Genomic DNA, 22,269 nt, shown 5'->3' with positions numbered 1-22,269 from the left:
TGCTACTTGTTATGTTTAGTTGATTTTTGAAAATATATCTTTTTAGTTAATAGATTATTTGTTTTTTTTTATTCGTACTTGCTTAGATAATTGTTGTCATTATACATTCTTTTTGTTTTCCCTTACTAAACTCTTATTTGACAAGTAAAAATGGATTCTAAGCTCTGAAGTGATAATATATGCTTTTTAAATAAGTTTAAAGGGTTATAACTTGGATATATAGATCTTTAAACCTCTTTAAAAGTCTACATTTTAAGCAGGTTTTTAAACAGGTTACAGGCATTGTCAGACCTTTTGAAGGCTCACGCTGATGCCTAAAAAAAGCGCGCGCGCGCGTGTGTGTAGGCTTAGGCCTGTACTGGTGCTTTAGATATTTGTTATAGGCTCAAGGTTATTTAGCTAAAATTTAGTCCATCCTAGCATATTTTTATGGTGTCAAAGGATCCATATATGATATATCATTTGACAACAGAAAAATTTCTGTGCTTGGACTAAGAATTTGAATTTTTTTTTTTTCAAAATGTGTGTTGCTATAATGAGAGCTAAAAATTATATCAGGTGCGTAATGTCCTATTTGTCTTGTCCCAAGAGTCTATAGCTCTAACATTTCGAGTTTTCAAAAGCTTTTCGTTCTGAAGTCGGAAATATATCCATTAAAATATCAAAGGCTTAAAAACTACTAGTATAAATCAAAATCTTAAGCACAAAATCGACCGATTTATTTATTGGATGAAGGACAAATGACTTCATATGAATTGAATGAGATTCGTTGGAATTCCTAAGAAATTGGGAAAAAGCAGGCCATGGTTTTATAACAAGCGATTTATTTTTGTAAAAAATAGAAATTATTTTGTGGTTAAATGGTAAAAATTGAGCAGTATTTACTTTCATGATTTTCAGTTTTTTTTAAAAAAAAATATTTTCATGGATATCTATTCTGCTGTTCATAATATTAATCAATGTCTGCTGGTCAAAAAAAAAAAAATCAATGTCTATGCTAAATCTACATTAAGCGGAGGGGATAATTCTTTGATCCCTTCCTACCCTTCCTATCCTTTACCCTTTTTTTCATTATTGAATCAAAGTTTCGACAGTCTAAATTTAATATTTTATAAAAATAAATATTATAATAATTTTAACTAAAACTACATAAATAAATTTAAAATTTTAAAATTTAATATCTGTTAACAGTTCATAATGTATATTATTATAAAGTATATTTTTTCCAATTATTTTGAACTTTAACTATAATGGCAAACCATTATTCGGATTAAATTTTAATAGTTTAAATTTATTTATATATTTTTAGGTAAAATTACAATAATAATTATTTTTATAAAATATTAAATATGAACCGTTGTGATTTTGATCTATTGGCAGTGAAGGGTAAAAAGGGGGCAGAGGAGGAGAAGGAAAGGATAGAGAAGAGATCCTTTTCCTATTTTATTAGGATTAAGAAAAACAGTTAAAAATAATTTGTATCATTAAAACAATAGAAAATTATTTTTATTTTTTAATATTACCCTCCAATTAAAATTGACCTATCTTAATTGCCTTTAATTTCTTTCTTATATGATTTCCCTGTGCAATATAATCAACAAGGGCACTTGCGAAAATAAAAAATTTAATACTATATATTGACTTCTTGCAAGGTGACTTATATTTTAAAACATAAAAATTCCTTTTGCAAACAACTTATAATAGGGATTGAAGTAGTAATTTTAGATAATTAGAGTGAAGGTATTCAACTATTGATTATATATTTTGAAATTTCGAATTTTGTATTTGAATAAAGAAGAGGCAGAGGCTTCTCAAAATAGTCAAATCCCATCATAATTTTTTTTTCAAAAAAACTGAACTTTATTCCCTTTCCCTCTTTCTCCTAACATGTATTAATTAGAAAAAAATAAAATAAAATGATACTTAAATTTTGAAAAGCCTAGATAATCACTTCAATAATAAAAACTTATTTTAGTCACACATGAAGACCAAATAGGAATTTTGAACTTTGTTAAAATGAACACATTGCTCTTATATCATTTATGCTTATGCTATGAAAATAATCTGAAAGAATGTTGTTAATTGCGTTTTTGAACTTATTAATACCATTACATGAGTTGTCATTCACGTTACAGAAGTTGAAAAATTCCCAATTTAATTATTAGGTACTCAAAAATCTCTCAAAGTTAAAATACCTCTAAGATCATATGATGAATGACTTTGTTACAAGAATTTCAACCATGTTATCCAAGTTCAAAAAGTCTCACTTTCACAATTTCCTAGAAAACATGTTAATTGTATTACCAAACTTGTTAATGTTATTACATGACTTGTCAACCACATTGTAAAAGTTAAAAAATTCCTAATTTATTAAGCACTCAAAAACCACTCTGAGTCAACATGGTCTATCGTATCACGTAATGAATAGCATTATTAGAGTTGTTAATATCATTATAAAAGTTGTTAAAGTTGAAAAAAAAAATCTCACTTTCACAACTTCATAGAAAACATGTTAATTATGTTACTAAATTTATTAATAACATTACATGATTTGTGAATCATATTAAAGAAGTCTTGAAAATTTTCCCATTTAATACACTCACTAATTAAATGTATAAATGATTATTTGGCATTCATTTGCATATCACGAAGCTTTTAAGAGATTAGAGAGTGGATAACAAATTGGAAAATTTTTCTTCTGTAACGTAATTGACAGGTCATGAAATAGTATTAATAATTTTAGTAATGTAATTGACAGCTTATTTTCAAAATACTTTCACAAAATAGACATAAATGACGTAAGAATAATATAATCATTTCAACAAACTTTAAAATTCTTATCTAATCATATGTGACTAAAATAAAATTTTCCTTTAATTTGCAGAATTTCAATATAATTCTCATACCAAAATAAAAGGAAAAATTTCACAAAAATAACATTTGAACGTATGTTGATTTTTATAGATGACATACCCAAATAGCTAATTTAAAGATGTTAAAAGAATTAGTTTAATAAGTTATTTATAACAAACACATGTTAATTTTTATAAATTACTATCTTTAATAATATGCATATCAGTGGTGAAAACTTCTTACGATAATAGAAATATTTTGGAAAGACAATTATAAATTTAAAGACAAAAATGAATTAAAATTTTATATTTAAGATTAAATTCAACTATCAACTGGTTCATTTATTAACAACGGAGATAGTAATTTCTAGACTTTGGAAACATCATCTGAAGCTGCCATCTTAACTAATACAAAGACGGATAATCCCAGTAATACGAACCGGCAGATAAAAACCACAGGAGATTATTTGGGACATCAAATTGACAAAATAGAACTTGTGATTCAACAACGAGATCGGGTAAAACTTCACTATAAGGACTACTTTATAGGCTAAGGCTGGACCATCTACACACATAACCAAAGGATTACCTAATGATATTACAATGCTGAGACCACTTTAATGCTCCGTTTTAACTCTCACATCCCCGTTAGGCAATGCACTTTGTGCCTGTGCAAGACGTTTCATCTCCTGCATAAGAGCAACAAACATCAGATTGATGCCAATACATAACTTCAAAACTTTAGTGATATATTTCCTTTTGTTTTACCGTGAGGCATAGTTTTGTATTTAAATTCTCAGACTTTATTGACCACCAAAAAAGAAAAAAAAAGGGGGAAAAAAACCCTTTGGCCCTAACTAAGCATCCAATTTGCCAACCGAATTAATCATCTCACGTATTGTATATGCTGTGATATACAAAAATGGGCTCAAATAACTCTTGATTCCTCTTAAATATAGATTTCATGCATGTTCACATGTATATATAATCAAACTAAAAAATCTGGTCACTTGAATAGTAGATCTAAGTGCGAGTTAACACATTAGCAACATTCAAGTTAATGAACTGTGTTCCACGGTAAGTTTTGGATAGATATAAGAAGGGGGGGGGGGGATTCAATTCAAAAGATATAACAGAATCAGTTTGTTAGCTGGGACAACAGGTCGTATTATCTAGGAAACTAGAGGGGCTAGAAGTGAATTTAAGCCAGAAAAATAAGATGAAATCAATGTTAATTACGATTTGTTACATGATGAGGTACAACAATCAATAAAAAGATACGAAACTAGCATGTTACTCAACAATTTAACTACGCGATTACACTAGGAAATAGTAGGAGAAACTAAATTGAAAGAAGTAAATATCTCCAAGAGCTATTTAGGAAAAATTTATATTGGAACCAGACAGAAACAGAGCACATTTCGTGGAGCAAATCAACGAAATAGTAAATACATGGTATTATGCCCAAGGGATGCAGATTCAAGATACTGCCCTTGGAATAGAAATGAAAAGCCGTCTACAAACAAGGATATGAAGTACTGTGAAAATATTATTTGAATGCCCCCAGTAAACATACAACTGAACATCACCGATTAAAGCTTGCTGCCAGAAAAATTGAGACAGCCCTAAATTCATGACCAAAGGGGATTGGGAGTCTCAGAGTTCATCATTTTGGAACCAACAATTACATAATCATCCGTTTCAGCCCTTCTTTATATTTACTTTTTGTTTTTTTTTTTGGGGGGGGGGGGGCTCTGCTGGTCCAGAGCTGAATAAACTTGTTACAAATTCCCAAGCTCGATGAAGCTCATTTTTGATAATGAAAGCTACACTAATTATGGCCTCCAACTTTAGTTTCCATAGAAGGACCAAGGTATTGTGATTGATTGTCATTTCATAAAGAAAAATGAAAATTTTGCCCAGTTGAGGTATTACGAGTTTTGTCAACTCAAATGATCAATTGGTAAATAACGTTACCAAATCCTTTAGAGAGAGATCTTTGTATTACATATATTTACCAGATGCTTGATACAAATTTGATTAATATGTTTCAGCTGGAGAACGGATTCAGACTCTGCACCTAAGCTGTGAGCAGCATGCGGTGCATTTAAATGGATTTCAACCATTCATATAATCAGGTAACCCTCCTGCAGCCAGATGTCCATAAACTCTAAATCACTCTTTCTTTTCAGCCATCTGTTTTATTTTTCTATGTTGGGCGCCCTTGTTGCTGTTGGTTTTGCAGCTTGCTGGTGAAGGTTTCACTAGTTAAAAGCTATGTTTTGCTTACGAAATCAGTATTTACAGATTACTTGCTCATTTGAACGGTGTGGTTCTGGAGAAAAAGATCTGAGAGTCAAAAGAAGAGAGCATGAAGAGCTCAAGACCACAAAACCATGAGAAAAGAAAGAGCAAGAGGGACTGATGTTGCCCTAGGTTCACATCTATTAACACTTAATACAGATAAGAGCTTCTTCACTTTGTTTTGAGTCAAGGACCGAGGCTGAAATCCAGTGATTTCTTCCTACATTGTTTTAGATTTCTTTAAGCGTTTCCCAAAATTACGGGTTATTTGTCTCCAGTGTCAAGTCAGTGATGTGGGAAAAAGTGAAGAGTGTGGGAGGCTTTGGATAGTTCTGTCTGTGAGAAATAAGTTGTTTTAGTGTTGCACTATACTTGAACGGCTGGACAGAGAGTAAACCACACAAATTGTGGCTTCAAGAGGAGGTTAGGTGAGAAACAACTTGTGATGCTTGCAGGTGAGGTGTAGATAATCTGTTTTAATTGAGGTAGTAGAAGTAATTGTAAATATAGGCTAAGCTGTATATTCTTTATTGCCTCATGGTTTGTTTGACATATTATACAGACGGAGTCTTTTCCCTATTATGGACAAAGCACAGCACGTGCATATTTTCTTAGGCTTACCAAAGTATACTCTTAGTCTCTAATATTACCCTGTGAATTTCAAGTTTTATTTTTATTACATGAATCGTTTAATTTGGCTGATAGTGAGGTCAAAGGATAGGGAGGGACCAGCTCAGTTTGACAGATCAAATTAGTCCCAAGACATCAGTTTTTTCCCCCGAAATTCAGACACTTAAAGTTAGTTTCACAGTAAAAATTCACTAAGTTGAATTAATAATAAGATACGTCTCAGCCACCCCGCCCTCCTTTTTCCTATTTCCTCATATTAATGGACTAACCATTTGCAATGGTATGACAAGTGACCAAGTTTAGGGAATAAACTCAAAGTTATTATCCTTGGAATATTTTTAGATTAATTTTAATCTTCAGTCCCATTAAGGTTAGGAATTTTGCCTATATAACGATCAAGTCATATTCAATTATTATCATGTTACAAAGTTATGAATAAGAAGTTTTCTTTTAGCAAGGGTTTGATCAACTCTTGTGATGCCTTTTATAGCTGAGAATCTAGAGAAAAGTTCCTTTAGGGTGTCAGCTGATCAGATTTTTATCGTTTTCAAGTCTTTTTACTTGGTATTTCTTGAGTTCCTAGAGGAACCCATATCAGTTATGTTCTGTTCTACAATTGAAATACAAATGGCCAGAAAAAAATTATACTTACAGCAGCAGTAGTTGCACGACTCTCCCTATAAGCTTCAACCTCATCAGGGAAATTTTGCTCTAATTCTTCCAGAAGATGCTTGCGTAAACCCTGCTCCCAACACAAAATCTAAGTTGGACTAAATAAACTTATATATGAGGGCATGAAATATAAAATGAAAGATATCTAAATCCATAGATATTAGGAATTAGATTCAACCTTCAAAGCATCTGATTTTCCTTTGGTGATTTGATTTTTCCCAACGCAGTTCATTATTACATCCTTTGTAAATTCATCCGGATTCTTGCCATCATCAATTAAACTATATCCAGCAGCAAAGTAATAAACAAGGTTGAATCATAGAAACCTCAGAGTAGTATGTAAATAAACTAAGAGAGAACACTAAAAGGCAAAGAACTCACTTGACAACCTCCATAGGAACCTGAATATTGCACTTTTCGGCCAATTTGATCATATTGTCAAGTTCCAGAACAAGACCATTGCTTGAAATTGAAGTAAAATATGATCAATACAACTTCTTTCAACCGTAGTCAAATAAGTAAAGTAAGATAAATGGCATTAGAAGGAAAAAATTCGTAGATCAGTACATGCGTTGGAGGAGAGCCATTTGAAAGGCAGGATTATAGGTAGAGACAGTTAGGTAAAGCTGATGAATGAGGCCCAAGGTCTTTTGAATGGAGTTGATAACCTGGTTTAGCTTCTGCATAGAATCATCAGCAGCTGATGCAGGAGACGATGTATCATTTGTTTGAGGGATCAACATCCCATTGCCACCACTTCCACCATTCACTCCTGTAGTTACAGTACTCTGGGATGACTCCATTCGTGTATTTTCTATAAAATCTCTGAAAAAGCATTGAAAATTAGTTTTCAAAAATAAACAATCATGGCAACAAACTGTATTGAAATTTTTAATTAATATACAGAAATAATAAAAGCATAAAGCTTTGCAATCTTGAGACACAAAGTGGCATCTACTTCTTATTTTACCCTTAAAATAAAAAAAATATGCATACAAATGATAAATCAACAAGAGCAAGAGAAATGCTAAAGATAATGTGTGTGGAGAAAGAGAAGAATAATCAAGAGTTGATATTAATTACTTGTTACACAAGAGTTGATGTTATTTACTTGTTGTTTTTTTAAATCTTAAATAGCATTACTCATCAAATGAATTATCATTTTTTTAGGCTTTAATAGTTATTCCATTGATAGGATTGCGATTTAGTATTATATTTTTAAAATTTATTAGGTGTCATCTCTTGGGCTTTATATAAAGCCCTTAGAAGCAGGGGCACAATAAAGAGAATCTTTGATTTGGCAATAATGTATTTTTGAATGCTCTACAACTTTCCTCTTCTTATTCCTTCTCCCCCCCCCCTCATTTGTTCTACATCTCCCTCCTCCTCCTTCTCACTCTCTCCTTCCTCTATTACAAATATTGCCCTACATCAAATGAAAAATGACGAATGATAATTAACATTTAGAACTGTTTAATAACGAGAAGCTCCCATCTCTGGATAAGGATAGGAGGCTTTTTTCCCTTCTTTTGTGTTTTTTCCCAAACATCATTTTAGTGCTCTCTTTACTTGTACTAGTTATCCAACAAAGTCTTCAACTCTCCATCAAGCTTAAACTTACACAGGTTGTGTAGGCCTCAAAGGATTAAATATATGTTTCAGAGTATTTGATAATTTGCAATGCACAAAAGATCATACAACCCCATTCACAAGTAAGAAACTTCAGACATTTACACAATACCCTCACACTAAGCAAGCAGATGAAACTTGGCAAGATGATAATAACATTAACACAATAGACCAGCTAAAGGACATTTTCATTCAAATTGTTTAAGGACAGTTAACCAAAGCTTCACACCAAGTAAATAGGCAAAACTTGGCAAGGCCTTTTAGATTAACACAGCAGACCAATTAAATGTCATATCCATTCAAATTCCTCAAAAACAGTTCACCAAACCAATGTCAGGTAAATAGTTCTACATTTGTGGAAATCATAGCAGAACCATACCAACTGAAATCTTTGAAGTATACATAATTGATACAATAACCCCTTAAATTTTGTTCTAGATACTTTGACAAAGATGCCTTAGTAAGCCAATTGATTCAGGCAACTCCTCCAAGCCACTTAAGAATGACAATTTAAACTCAAAACCTTCTAAATTGTTAGATACAGCTTAGGCCAAGTCATTTACCAGATCATGCATCACGAATGCCTTGAGAATTTATAAACTGATGATCATATAAAGAGATTAATAAACAGAATGCAAATACACAACAAATCCAACATTGCACAACAAAACAGTACAAAGCACAGAAGTCAGCAATAATCAAAATGAAGAGGAGAGAACGATAATAGCCGATTACATACCAAGGAAGCAAAAGCTCAAAATCAAAGTTAGGGAAAAAAGTAAGCCCAGTCCTTATTCAAAAGCATCAATATTCAAAAGATCACACGACCAAACTCAGACAAATTAAAATGAAAAATTTTTAAAAAAACATAAGAAAAGATGCGACGGCGTCCGACACAGGGTTGACAACCACGCAGGGAACAGATGACGTGAGGAACAAGTTCAAATCGACATTCAAAGCCAGATTGAGCAAATCAATCTCACTGGATTTTAGGAGTAGACAAAGCCCCAGAGTTTGAACCTTCAATTTTTGGTCGAGAACAATAACGCAGGGCTGGCAACGGTGGCCGGTATTCATCAGGGAGCTAGAGCAAGTGTGGAATGCTGGTTCACTGACGAAGAAAAACGGATCCCCACTTGCTCGATTGTGTTGTGATTGTGTTGTGTTTTCTTAGGCTGGGGACATGGGGTTATCATTAATTTTAGGGTTAAGATGCACCCAACACTTCCAAGTATGTTTCCAAGTATACCCTTCATAACAAGTAAATGAATATGACATCTTAATTAGCTAAAGCCAGAAGCTCATCACAGAGGTCTTGCTTTCGGCAAAGGTAATTCTTTGTGCTGCATAAGCCAATCAATATGGCAACCAATGCTTTTTTTTATAACAGCAATCACAGAGGAGCATCTAATATCATATCAGCAAACCACAAACTTAGAACAATGAGTTTTCCAGCACTTTGTCAGAAGGATGCGGAGGGGCATAAAGGAGAAGGCAGAGATTGAAGTGCCATTGACCTCCACATACATTCGGTGATAAATAACACATGCAATTCATGTCCTTCCATGATCTCATAATACATATGCGTTCAGGTTAAGAATCAAATTTGCGCATGGTGTTACCCACACAGCTGCCTTATTACAGAACCAGTATGAGAATAAAATTAAGAAAGAACGAATATACTTATTGCTTATCTGAATAAATTTAACAAATAGGGTGTGTTTGGTTTAACCAAGGGGAGGGGAGGGAAGAGATTTTAATGGAGGTGAGAGAAAGGAAGAGAAGGGGACAGGAGGGGTTTTAATGAATGAGAAGGAAGAGGGGTTTTTTACCTTGTTTGGTTCAGGAAAGGAGGAGAGGGGAGAGGTTTTGATATGGACAACTTTGCCCTTATTTTATTTTTATACAACAAAATGTTTTAATATGCTTATTAATTTTATTAATTGGTCAAAATTTCAAAAACTTGCTACCATACTCATATATCATAAATTATTTTTATATGCATTTTAAATGATGATTTTATTAATAATATAATATCTCGTTACTTTTAATATGTTTTTAAAAATCTTTTACCTCTCTAAAATATGACAAAATTAGAAAATTAAGTTGGATGAAAAGAGACAAGACCCCAACCGCAACACAAGATCATCCATACATTAGGAAATAATAGTTAAGCCTCCATTTTAGACAATAATGATCAAAACAACGTGGGAAATGGAGTGCCACAAGATTACGAACTCTAAGAAAATTCTCTATTGGTAAGTTGTACATTAAAAATACAAAAATTGTGGGTCACTGAAAGTATAAGTTTTGCAAGAAGTTACATAATCAATGGGCAAACAACCCCCTTCAGAAACCTTAATTGCAAGGAGAATGCTATGATATGAACTTCAGAGCCATAGGCCAATCCCTTCAAAGTTAATACTTTAAACAACAAGAATATGATGAGGGTTATAAACTGTGTACATAAGTTTGCATATCAAACTTCCCCAAGGTTGAGAGACAAAAGTCACAAGCAATCAGTTTAATGAAAATGAAGATCACCATAGGACTGGTAATACAAATCAATCAATCTATGTCCCATGTGATCATGAAGTCAAACATGCAGCACCTGAGGCAATTAGATTGGGACCTCAATATTGCTAATAATACAACAGCATCCTTGATTTGAACCTTCAAACATGCCATACAGCTTCACAGTACGGTCTCAAAAATGATTGAGCATAAATATCAAATTAGACAAGGAACAAAGTAGACCAAATAGAAAGCCACAAGATTCCAACGCAAAAACAATCACTTTGGATGGTCCCCCTCGAACAGGGAAGTTGTATTTACCAAAGGCCGTATCTACATAGGCAGAATCAACATTCATCATATATACTATATTGCATTCCTCATGGCGCAGATCTCCGGGTTGGCTCATTATGGAATGAATACTGCTATATGGAACTCAATCAAGGTTGTCTTAAACAAAAAGACATCTCAATTTTCAACTTAGTCTTCTTTCAAGTGCATATCGATATTCCCAACCTATGTATTGCATTTATAAGCTTCAGCTTTTTGGTTTCGTTTAGTCAGACTTCAGCTTCTAATGTATGTAATTACTTCGACGCCTCTTGGTTTATCCTATATTGCAAGTCAGAAAATTTTAAGTTCGACTAACTGCGAGAGAAACTAGAAACAAAGAAGAAACGGGAAATCTGAAGCAAAGAAGAAAAGGAATAAAACCAGATAGTTGAGACATGCATGAGCAAGAACAAGGATGAAGAACATAACAATCGATATGATCTAGGAGAGATACTCACCTGACGACAATGAAGATGGATAGAGGAAGACAGGCGACGGCGGCCGCAGGACCAGGTGGCGTCGACGACAAGCGGAGGAGGAGAGGCGACGGAGCTCACCTAGGTTGAGGTTTTGAGGACGACTAGACCAGGTGCGTACGCGACTATCGAATACGACGGCTCAGGTGGCAGCGGAGGAGCAGTGGCGGCAGCGATGACTGGAGAAACCTAAACGCGTGAAGGAGCGGCCCAGGGTGTTTTTGGGGCGGCCCCGAGGAGTGGGGTAAAATTGGGATCTTCCTCTTTTTGGTAAGGATGCCTAATTTGTTTAGATCCCCCAACAAACATGTTTGACTCAGCATGGGTCTTAGGTTTTGTTTGGTTCAATGGAGGGGAGGGGATGAGTGGTTAATTAAAAGGAGGGGAGTAGAGGTGAGGAGAAGTTATGAGTACTGTTTGGTTTGAGGGAAAGAAGGGGAGGGAATGTTTCATGTTTGGTTCAGGAGGGAAAGAGAGGAGAACTAAGTTAACAAATATGTCCTTATTTGTTTAGTTAGATTTCTTTATTATTTTATTATAATATTTATATCAAAATTATTATTTTCTACTTTATGAATATTAAAAAACAAGCTACCCCACATATATAAAATATTTACATATCCATAAAATATATGCATATCATACAAAATATTTTTTTATCATTATCAAATATACATATTATAAAGAATATATACTTTCATATTATATCAAGAAAAATAGAATAATCATGACAAAAATATTATATCATTATTATCAAATATTATTACATAATTTTTGTGGTATAAATATGAATTCTTTAAAAAGTATCAATTTATTTAGAAATAAAACATATATGAATATCATGTGTTCCACTAAACCGAAAAATAAGTTGCATTATTAACATCAAAAAAAGCATAAAAAATCATCAAAGTGTTTAGCAGACTAAATATCTTCTAAGTCATTCATGACACCAAAATTACTAAACATTAAAAGTCTCTAAATAATTACCAAATTAAATATTTCATAAGTCAATTTTCTAAGTTATTCATAATTTCCATAACCAAATCCTTCCATCCAACAAAAAGGCATTTAGCAAATGTCTTTAGTAGCCCATCATTACTCATGAGAGCTTTATAGATCTTAGCAATATAGATTGTTGCGACGCCACATTCTTTAATCATATTTCATACTTGTTCGCTTGAAAATTGTGAAAGCTTTCTAACAATATCTCTCATTATTTGATTTCCATCTTTCATAGCTTGTGCAACTTTAGACATAACATCTTTTATCCTATCTAACTCAGAGTCTTTTTCTCTATTTGAATTCCCTTTTTGCTTCTTTTTAGATGAACCACTTGTAACTCCAATTGAGGTATCTTGATTGATACTATTATCAAATGCTTCAAAATGCTCTATGTTGACATTATGTTGGGAAGCAATATTATCAATGTTGCTGAATGTATCAATAAAATCATCCTCATTGATTGAGTGACATCTTTTTCGCATTTCACCTGTAATATGAGTTCCCTCCCCTGATGCTCTGTCATTTCCATAAGTTGTCTCTTTCGCATTTCATATGTTGACATTATGTTGGGAAAAGGAATATATCTCCAATTTGCAGCTTTAGGCTTTGACTACAAAGGATAAAATTCAACCAGTAGTTAATATTAATGAATAAATTATAGACTTAGATGTTAATTAGAGTGCTCCACAACAAATGTTAAAGTAAACTAACCTTAATAAGTTTATCTCAAACTTGATCTTCTACCTCCCATAATTGGGTTGATGAGTTCTAAGCGAACCCACTTAATCTATTTTTAAAAATATCATAAATTTCAGAGAATTTTTTTTTAATGTTTTCCACCTATTCTTAATCTTCTCTTTGTCTAATTCAATATTAAGCAAAGCACTCATCTCTTTCACAATATTCTCATACGCAATGGTTGTGAAAGTGCCATTTACTTTGTTGCCACAATTATACTATTCCATGAAAGCATCAACAAGGTAGTCATCCATAGCTCTTGTCCAATTCAAACATTACTTATTGTTGTTTGATTTTTTTGGCATTCTATTACAAAAGCAACAAAACAATACGAGAAATATAAGTTATTATAATTCATAAAACTTAAAAGCAACAAGTCTAAAACTCTAAATACGATATATATATATAAATAAATGTGTAACTTTAAAACTACTACAATACAAGCAGCAAGTTCGTTAAAGCATACTTAAAAAACATTAAATATAAAACTTTAAATAAACTAAAAATAGCAAGTTTGTCAAAGCACAAACTTTAAATTGATTAGGGTACATAGCCACCACGTCTCATCAGCCTATTTTGATAATCAATCCACATCTCATTTGCTATAGTATCTCTAATCAGCTGTCCTTGGACAGCCTCATCATTGTCACCATGTCGTTCATGATTATTATTATCAGACTCTAATTGAGTTGCAAGTTCACGATCTATTTCTTAGATAAAAGTCAAATAGTATAATGTGATTTATATTTAGATTGACTTTTATAAAAAAATCAGTTTGAAAAACTGAGACTTGTTGGATAATTAATAGAAAAATAAGTTTAAATATAAAATAAGTAAAAGAGACATGAATATTATTGAATAATAATGTGATAATTTTAAAAAAAATATTAAAATTATAATGGTAAAGGTGTATTTTTAGTCCTAATCTTATTTTTAGGTGCACCAATATTTTTATATTTTTAGTGTTGTAATTTTACTCATGATCATTTTTTTTTGTATATAATTTTACCTATGAAATTTTTGTAATGCAATTTTTGTATATAATTACATAGGTTGGGAATATCGATATGCACTTTAAAGAAGATTAAGTTGAAATTGCATTACAAAAATTTCATAGGTAAAATTATATACAAAAAAAAATGATCATGAGTAAAATTACAACACTAAAAATATAAAAATATTGGTGCACCTAAAAATAAGATTAGGACTAAAAATACACCTTTACCATTATAATTTTAATATTTTTTTTAAAATTATCACATTATTATTCAATAATATTCATGTCTCTTTTACTTATTTTATATTTAAACTTATTTTTCTATTAATTATCCAACAAGTCTCAGTTTTTCAAACTGATTTTTTTATAAAAGTCAATCTAAATATAAATCACATTATACTATTTGACTTTTATCTAAGAAATAGATCGTGAACTTGCAACTCAATTAGAGTCTGATAATAATAATCATGAACGACATGGTGACAATGATGAGGCTGTCCAAGGACAGCTGATTAGAGATACTATAGCAAATGAGATGTGGATTGATTATCAAAATAGGCTGATGAGACGTGGTGGCTATGTACCCTAATCAATTTAAAGTTTGTGCTTTGACAAACTTGCTATTTTTAGTTTATTTAAAGTTTTATATTTAATGTTTTTTAAGTATGCTTTAACGAACTTGCTGCTTGTATTGTAGTAGTTTTAAAGTTACACATTTATTTATATATATATATCGTATTTAGAGTTTTAGACTTGTTGCTTTTAAGTTTTATGAATTATAATAACTTATATTTCTCGTATTGTTTTGTTGCTTTTGTAATAGAATGCCAAAAAAATCAAACAACAATAAGTAATGTTTGAATTGGACAAGAGCTATGGATGACTACCTTGTTGATGCTTTCATGGAATAGTATAATTGTGGCAACAAAGTAAATGGCACTTTCACAACCATTGCGTATGAGAATATTGTGAAAGAGATGAGTGCTTTGCTTAATATTGAATTAGACAAAGAGAAGATTAAGAATAGGTGGAAAACATTAAAAAAAAATTCTCTGAAATTTATGATATTTTTAAAAATAGATTAAGTGGGTTCGCTTAGAACTCATCAACCCAATTATGGGAGGTAGAAGATCAAGTTTGAGATAAACTTATTAAGGTTAGTTTACTTTAACATTTGTTGTGGAGCACTCTAATTAACATCTAAGTCTATAATTTATTCATTAATATTAACTACTGGTTGAATTTTATCCTTTGTAGTCAAAGCCTAAAGCTGCAAATTGGAGATATATTCCTTTTCCCAACATAATGTCAACATATGAAATGCGAAAGAGACAACTTATGGAAATGACAGAGCATCAGGGGAGGGAACTCATATTACAGGTGAAATGCGAAAAAGATGTCACTCAATCAATGAGGATGATTTTATTGATACATTCAGCAACATTGATAATATTGCTTCCCAACATAATGTCAACATAGAGCATTTTGAAGCATTTGATAATAGTATCAATCAAGATACCTCAATTGGAGTTACAAGTGGTTCATCTAAAAAGAAGCAAAAAGGGAATTCAAATAGAGAAAAAGACTCTGAGTTAGATAGGATAAAAGATGTTATGTCTAAAGTTGCACAAGCTATGAAAGATGGAAATCAAATAATGAGAGATATTGTTAGAAAGCTTTCACAATTTTCAAGCGAACAAGTATGAAATATGATTAAAGAATGTGGCGTCGCAACAATCTATATTGCTAAGATCTATAAAGCTCTCATGAGTAATGATGGGCTACTAAAGACATTTGCTAAATGCCTTTTTGTTGGATGGAAGGATTTGGTTATGGAAATTATGAATAACTTAGAAAATTGACTTATGAAATATTTAATTTGGTAATTATTTAGAGACTTTTAATGTTTAGTAATTTTGGTGTCATGAATGACTTAGAAGATATTTAGTCTGCTAAACACTTTGATGATTTTTTATGCTTTTTTGATGTTAATAATGCAACTTATTTTTCGGTTTAGTGGAACACATGATATTCATATATGTTTTATTTCTAAATAAATTGATACTTTTTAAAGAATTCATATTTATACCACAAAAATTATGTAATAATATTTGATAATAATGATATAATATTTTTGTCATGATTATTCTATTTTTCTTGATATAATATGAAAGTATATATTCTTTATAATATGTATATTTGATAATGATAAAAAAATATTTTGTATGATATGCATATATTTTATGGATATGTAAATATTTTATATATGTGGGGTAGCTTGTTTTTTAATATTCATAAAGTAGAAAATAATAATTTTGATATAAATATTATAATAAAATAATAAAGAAATCTAACTAAACAAATAAGGACATATTTGTTAACTTAGTTCTCCTCTCTTTCCCTCCTGAACCAAACACGAAACATTCCCTCCCCTTCTTTCCCTCAAACCAAACAGTACTCATAACTTCTCCTCACCTCTACTCCCCTCCTTTTAATTAACCACTCATCCCCTCCCCTCCATTGAACCAAACAAAACCTAAGACCCATGCTGAGTCAAACATGTTTGTTGGGGGATCTAAACAAATTAGGCATCCTTACCAAAAAAGAGGAAGATCCCAATTTTACCCCACTCCTCGGGGCCGCCCCAAAAACACCCTGGGCCGCTCCTTCACGCGTTTAGGTTTCTCCAGTCATCGCTGCCGCCACTGCTCCTCCGCTGCCACCTGAGCCGTCGTATTCGATAGTCGCGTACGCACCTGGTCTAGTCGTCCTCAAAACCTCAACCTAGGTGAGCTCCGTCGCCTCTCCTCCTCCGCTTGTCGTCGACGCCACCTGGTCCTGCGGCCGCCGTCGCCTGTCTTCCTCTATCCATCTTCATTGTCGTCAGGTGAGTATCTCTCCTAGATCATATCGATTGTTATGTTCTTCATCCTTGTTCTTGCTCATGCATGTCTCAACTATCTGGTTTTATTCCTTTTCTTCTTTGCTTCAGATTTCCCGTTTCTTCTTTGTTTCTAGTTTCTCTCGCAGTTAGTCGAACTTAAAATTTTCTGACTTGCAATATAGGATAAACCAAGAGGCGTCGAAGTAATTACATACATTAGAAGCTGAAGTCTGACTAAACGAAACCAAAAAGCTGAAGCTTATAAATGCAATACATAGGTTGGGAATATCGATATGCACTTGAAAGAAGACTAAGTTGAAAATTGAGATGTCTTTTTGTTTAAGACAACCTTGATTGAGTTCCATATAGCAGTATTCATTCCATAATGAGCCAACCCGGAGATCTGCGCCATGAGGAATGCAATATAGTATATATGATGAATGTTGATTCTGCCTATGTAGATACGGCCTTTGGTAAATACAACTTCCCTGTTCGAGGGGGACCATCCAAAGTGATTGTTTTTGCGTTGGAATCTTGTGGCTTTCTATTTGGTCTACTTTGTTCCTTGTCTAATTTGATATTTATGCTCAATCATTTTTGAGACCGTACTGTGAAGCTGTATGGCATGTTTGAAGGTTCAAATCAAGGATGCTGTTGTATTATTAGCAATATTGAGGTCCCAATCTAATTGCCTCAGGTGCTGCATGTTTGACTTCATGATCACATGGGACATAGATTGATTGATTTGTATTACCAGTCCTATGGTGATCTTCATTTTCATTAAACTGATTGCTTGTGACTTTTGTCTCTCAACCTTGGGGAAGTTTGATATGCAAACTTATGTACACAGTTTATAACCCTCATCATATTCTTGTTGTTTAAAGTATTAACTTTGAAGGGATTGGCCTATGGCTCTGAAGTTCATATCATAGTATTCTCCTTGCAATTAAGGTTTCTGAAGGGGGTTGTTTGCCCATTGATTATGTAACTTCTTGCAAAACTTATACTTTCAGTGACCCACAATTTTTGTATTTTTAATGTACAACTTACCAATAGAGAATTTTCTTAGAGTTCGTAATCTTGTGGCACTCCATTTCCCACGTTGTTTTGATCATTATTGTCTAAAATGGAGGCTTAACTATTATTTCCTAATGTATGGATGATCTTGTGTTGCGGTTGGGGTCTTGTCTCTTTTCATCCAACTTAATTTTCTAATTTTGTCATATTTTAGAGAGGTAAAAGATTTTTAAAAACATATTAAAAGTAACGAGATATTATATTATTAATAAAATCATCATTTAAAATGCATATAAAAATAATTTATGATATATGAGTATGGTAGCAAGTTTTTGAAATTTTGACCAATTAATAAAATTAATAAGCATATTAAAACATTTTGTTGTATAAAAATAAAATAAGGGCAAAGTTGTCCATATCAAAACCTCTCCCCTCTCCTCCTTTCCTGAACCAAACAAGGTAACGTTAAAATCCCTCTTCCTTCTCATTCATTAAAATCCCTCCTGTCCCCTTCTCTTCCTTTCTCTCACCTCCATTAAAATCTCTTCCCTCCCCTCCCCTTGGTTAAACCAAACACACCCTATTTGTTAAATTTATTCAGATAAGCAATAAGTATATTCGTTCTTTCTTAATTTTATTCTCATACTGGTTCTGTAATAAGGCAGCTTTGTGGGTAACACCATGTGCAAATTTGATTCTTAACCTGAACGCATATGTATTATGAGATCATGGAAGGACATGAATTGCATGTGTTATTTATCACCGAATGTATGTGGAGGTCAATGGCACTTCAATCTCTGCCTTCTCCTTTATGCCCCTCCGCATCCTTCTGACAAAGTGCTGGAAAACTCATTGTTCTAAGTTTGTGGTTGGCTGATATGGTATTAGATGCTCCTCTGTGATTGCTGTTATAAAAAAAAGCTTCGGTTGCCATATTGATTGGCTTATGCAGCACAAAGAATTACCTTTGCCGAAAGCAAGACCTCTGTGATGAGCTTCTGGCTTTAGCTAATTAAGATGTCATATTCATTTACTTGTTATGATGTTATCAATCCAGTTGATGGCTTTGGTTATGAGCATAAAAGGCTTTGGTCACTTGTACGTTTTGTTATTCACTTTCATATTATCATGAACTGAGGATAAATGTCTACGAAGATTAATTATGCTGCATATGAGGGGATTTCTATCTTTTGAAACATTGGATTAAATGATCCCAACAAAACTGGCTATGATGGAAGATCACCTTTGGTACGAACTTCATGCATCCAACCTATTCTTCCATGAATCACTTCATGATGAAACTTATTGTGCTGGCTCTTTTCTTCATTAGGAATAAGAATGTCCTGTTTTATCTGGATACAATAGCATATAAAATTCTCCATCACCGCCTGCTTGGCCAATGGAGTTTTGAGTTTCCTTCTTTCTGCGTGGGACAATGTTGTGGTATTTTCAAAAAAGGTAATAGAAAGAATGAGAAAGGTAGAGAGAACATGGAAAGAAGAATTCAGAGAGGGGATCGGAGAGATATGAGAAAAACTGAGCATACTCTTCACCTTAACCGCCGACAACAATAGTCTGATTATAATAGGTCCTTAGAGCTTCTATTTATAATCTTCTGTTCTTACCTACCCTACAGCTTTTAATATAACAGTCTTAACTAACTTTTATTATTTACATTTTTCCATAACAGACAAATGATGCAATCGGAGATGATAGACAGAGGGAGAAGCTTCAAGGGACAGAGGAAATGATGCTCTCAGAGAATTTTGGATGGGGGGTGAGGAAGGGCATTTAAGTTTCTAGTACTACCTTCCTGTAGATTTCCCAGTCCATCGGTTTCATTAGTTCAAAGTAGATTTCTGCATTGCAAACTACCAGCTTTGGCCAATCTTGTTGCTTCCTTTAACAAACTATGCCTGCACCTTCGAAATGTTTTTTTCTTTCCATTTCCAGAAGCATCTACATTCTCTCGTTTTCTTCTTCCCTTCGTCCTCTACACACTCAACCCTCTTGTTCTCTAGCTCTCTCGTTCCTCTGTGCTCGCTCAATGTCCTCCTCACCCCACCAAGATCAAAACCTTCAACCCCAATTCACAAACCCTAGCTCTCGTACTAGAACACCATTGGAGAAGCAATTTGAGACTTGGGTACAAAAGCTCAAACCTGGGTTCACTCCATTTGATGTTGACGAAGCCTTGCGTGCTCAATCTGACCCTGATCTTGCGCTTGACATCTTCCGATGGACTGCCCAGCAACGTGGGTATAAGCACAACAATGTCACATATCTTACAATGATTAAGCAACTCATTTCAGGTAGGCGGTATCGACACACAGAAACCCTAGTTGAGGAAGTAATTGCTGGTGCTTGTGATGCTAGTGTTCCTCTATACAACTCTATTATTAGATTCTGTTGTGGTCGGAAGTTCCTTTTTAACCGTGCTTTTGATGTGTATAAGAAAATGTTGAAGTCTGAGGATTGTAAGCCCACACTTGAAACTTACTCCTTGTTGTTCCATTCACTTCTCAGGAGGTTTAATAAATTGAATGTGTGTTATGTGTATTTACATGCTGTTAGATCAATGACCAAGCAGATGAAGGCTTCCGGGGTTATTCCTGATACTTTTGTGTTGAATATGATTATAAAAGCATATGCAAAGTGTTTGGAAGTTGATGAGGCCATCAGGGTTTTCCATGAAATGGGGTTATATGGCTGTGAGCCTAATGCTTATACTTATGGTTATATTGCGAAAGGTCTGTGTGAGAAAGGGAGGGTGAATCAAGGCTTAGGGTTTTTTAAGGAGATGAGGGGCAAGTGTTTGGTGCCAAGCACCAGTACTTATGTGATAATCATTTGTAGTCTTGCTTTGGAGAGGAGGTTTGAGGATGCTATTGAGATTGTGTTTGATATGTTGGGTAATTCTAGGTCCCCTGATCAATTGACTTACAAGACTGTATTGGAAGGGTTATGTCGAGAAGGGAGAGGCAATGAGGCTTTTGAATTACTTGATGAATGGAGGAATAGAGACATCTCAATGAATGATAAGACATACAAGATTTTGCTGAATGGATTGCATTTCCTTTCTCGGGAATAGATTCTTGACTTGCTCCTCACCTCGGGTGTAAAGTCCAGATGCGTGAAGACTTTCTTATGCTGAATTCAGTTTTTCTAACAAGCAAAACTATAAGTTCTTCTAAGCCCTTGTTGTGTTGTACGAAGTGATATTATTCTTGGATAAGAGTGATGGGTATAGACAGATTGAAGCTTTGTGCTTTCTGTGAGAAATTATTCCAATATCTGAAGATGGTTTTGGGTGATTGGAGGTGTTGGTGGGTTTTGGAGTTTCCTCTTATTCAGGTAAGTCTTCGACTTTTACTATGCCATAAACATTTGTTTTGTGCTATTTAAGTTTTCTAGGTAATCTTCCTGGCCTGTTCTGAATGCATTAGTAATCATTAATTTAGTGTTATCTCTTGCTTGAGAAGGAATTGGTAAAACTACTTCATGACATGCCTTTTGTGTTATCATCCATGGCTCTTAACCAAGATGGATATTGCAAATTTTAAACATGGGAAGTTTATTTCTTCATCGAACACTAAAAGCTTCAAGGAAGTGACAGGTTAATGGGTTGCTGCAGATGCATCATTGATAACTATGTTATTATCATGCGACCTAGATATATTTGGGTTCTAAAAGGGAGGGCAATGGGATGTTCGTGGATGTGAATCAAACTTTCAGACTTGTTCTGATGGGAGGTCAATATTGGTCATCATTAATTCCATTGTATTGAAGTGAAATATGTTTAATAAGCCATCGATGCTGTCGGCATCTTTCTTTCTTTGCTTTTAAAGTCGTACTTTTTCTTGCCTGATCTGAATATTATTTTGATCTCTACCTGCTCTACCCATAGTATGGGGCTTTGTTGTTTGATTTTCTAGTTTGTTCTATGTTCGAGCAACCACCACTATGCTCTGCATCCACACCGATAAGTTCTCCATTTTCCAAGCAGTATACTAGGGTCTTTTTCACTATTTCCTTAATGAGTTTGCCCTATCAAGCTCTACATATTAATGGTTTGGTCTAAAACTGTAACGCTTCCCATATATTTTGGAGTCTTATTTGGTGTATGCAAATTTTGATTTATTCCCTTTTCTTCTCAGTAATCATAACAACTTATTCCAATTGCTAGCATGAGTAACGTCCTCCTTACTTCAGCTTCAAAAT

General features: G+C 33.4%; 2 protein-coding genes across 4 annotated transcripts; one reads left to right on the top strand and one right to left on the bottom strand.

Moving 5' to 3' along the window:
* Positions 1 to 3,144: 3,144 nt before the first annotated feature.
* Positions 3,145 to 17,028, bottom strand: LOC114762085 (mediator of RNA polymerase II transcription subunit 10b). Of its 3 annotated transcripts, none has more exons than XM_028951543.1 (6): positions 17,011 to 17,028; positions 7,026 to 7,219; positions 6,840 to 6,920; positions 6,637 to 6,739; positions 6,439 to 6,528; positions 3,145 to 3,541 (listed from the first exon to the last, which is right to left on the bottom strand). In XM_028951543.1, the coding sequence occupies exons 1-6, from the start codon at positions 17,023 to 17,025 to the stop codon at positions 3,470 to 3,472; spliced, it is 555 nt and encodes a 184-aa protein (XP_028807376.1). In that variant the 5' UTR covers positions 17,026 to 17,028; the 3' UTR covers positions 3,145 to 3,469. The 3 variants fall into 3 exon arrangements, with proteins under 3 accessions (XP_028807376.1, XP_028807374.1, XP_028807375.1); XM_028951541.1 differs by having other exon boundaries at positions 7,026 to 7,285; positions 17,008 to 17,023; XM_028951542.1 differs by lacking the exon at positions 17,011 to 17,028 and adding an exon at positions 11,393 to 11,421 and having other exon boundaries at positions 7,026 to 7,283.
* Positions 11,506 to 21,292, top strand: LOC114762086 (pentatricopeptide repeat-containing protein At3g25210, mitochondrial-like). The gene is made up of 4 exons (XM_028951544.1): positions 11,506 to 11,556; positions 16,936 to 17,034; positions 19,739 to 20,525; positions 20,623 to 21,292. The coding sequence occupies exon 4, from the start codon at positions 20,627 to 20,629 to the stop codon at positions 21,137 to 21,139; it is 513 nt and encodes a 170-aa protein (XP_028807377.1). The 5' UTR covers positions 11,506 to 11,556; positions 16,936 to 17,034; positions 19,739 to 20,525; positions 20,623 to 20,626; the 3' UTR covers positions 21,140 to 21,292.
* The last annotated feature ends 977 nt before the right edge of the window (positions 21,293 to 22,269 follow it).

Source organism: Neltuma alba, unplaced genomic scaffold, assembly GCF_004799145.2.
Source record: "Neltuma alba isolate B1F8T4 unplaced genomic scaffold, ASM479914v2 tig00011187_pilon, whole genome shotgun sequence".
In the NCBI taxonomy this organism is placed as follows: domain Eukaryota; kingdom Viridiplantae; phylum Streptophyta; class Magnoliopsida; order Fabales; family Fabaceae; genus Neltuma; species Neltuma alba.
Note: the sequence above shows the minus strand (reverse complement) of the source record. Positions and strands in the feature narration are given on the sequence as shown.

What these genes read in the sequence shown, in the direction of transcription:
- LOC114762085 (XM_028951541.1), bottom strand. An exon ending in GAAAATCAGATGCTTTGAAG is followed by an intron (nt 6,529 to 6,636) that starts GTTGAATCTAAT and finishes TGTTGGGAGCAG; the next exon opens with GGTTTACGCAAGCATCTTCT. An exon ending in GTCGTGCAACTACTGCTGCT is followed by an intron (nt 3,542 to 6,438) that starts GTAAGTATAATT and finishes GCTCTTATGCAG; the next exon opens with GAGATGAAACGTCTTGCACA.
- LOC114762086 (XM_028951544.1), top strand. Translation starts at nt 20,627, where the DNA reads ATGACCAAGCAGATGAAGGCTTCCGGGGTTATTCCTGATACTTTTGTG.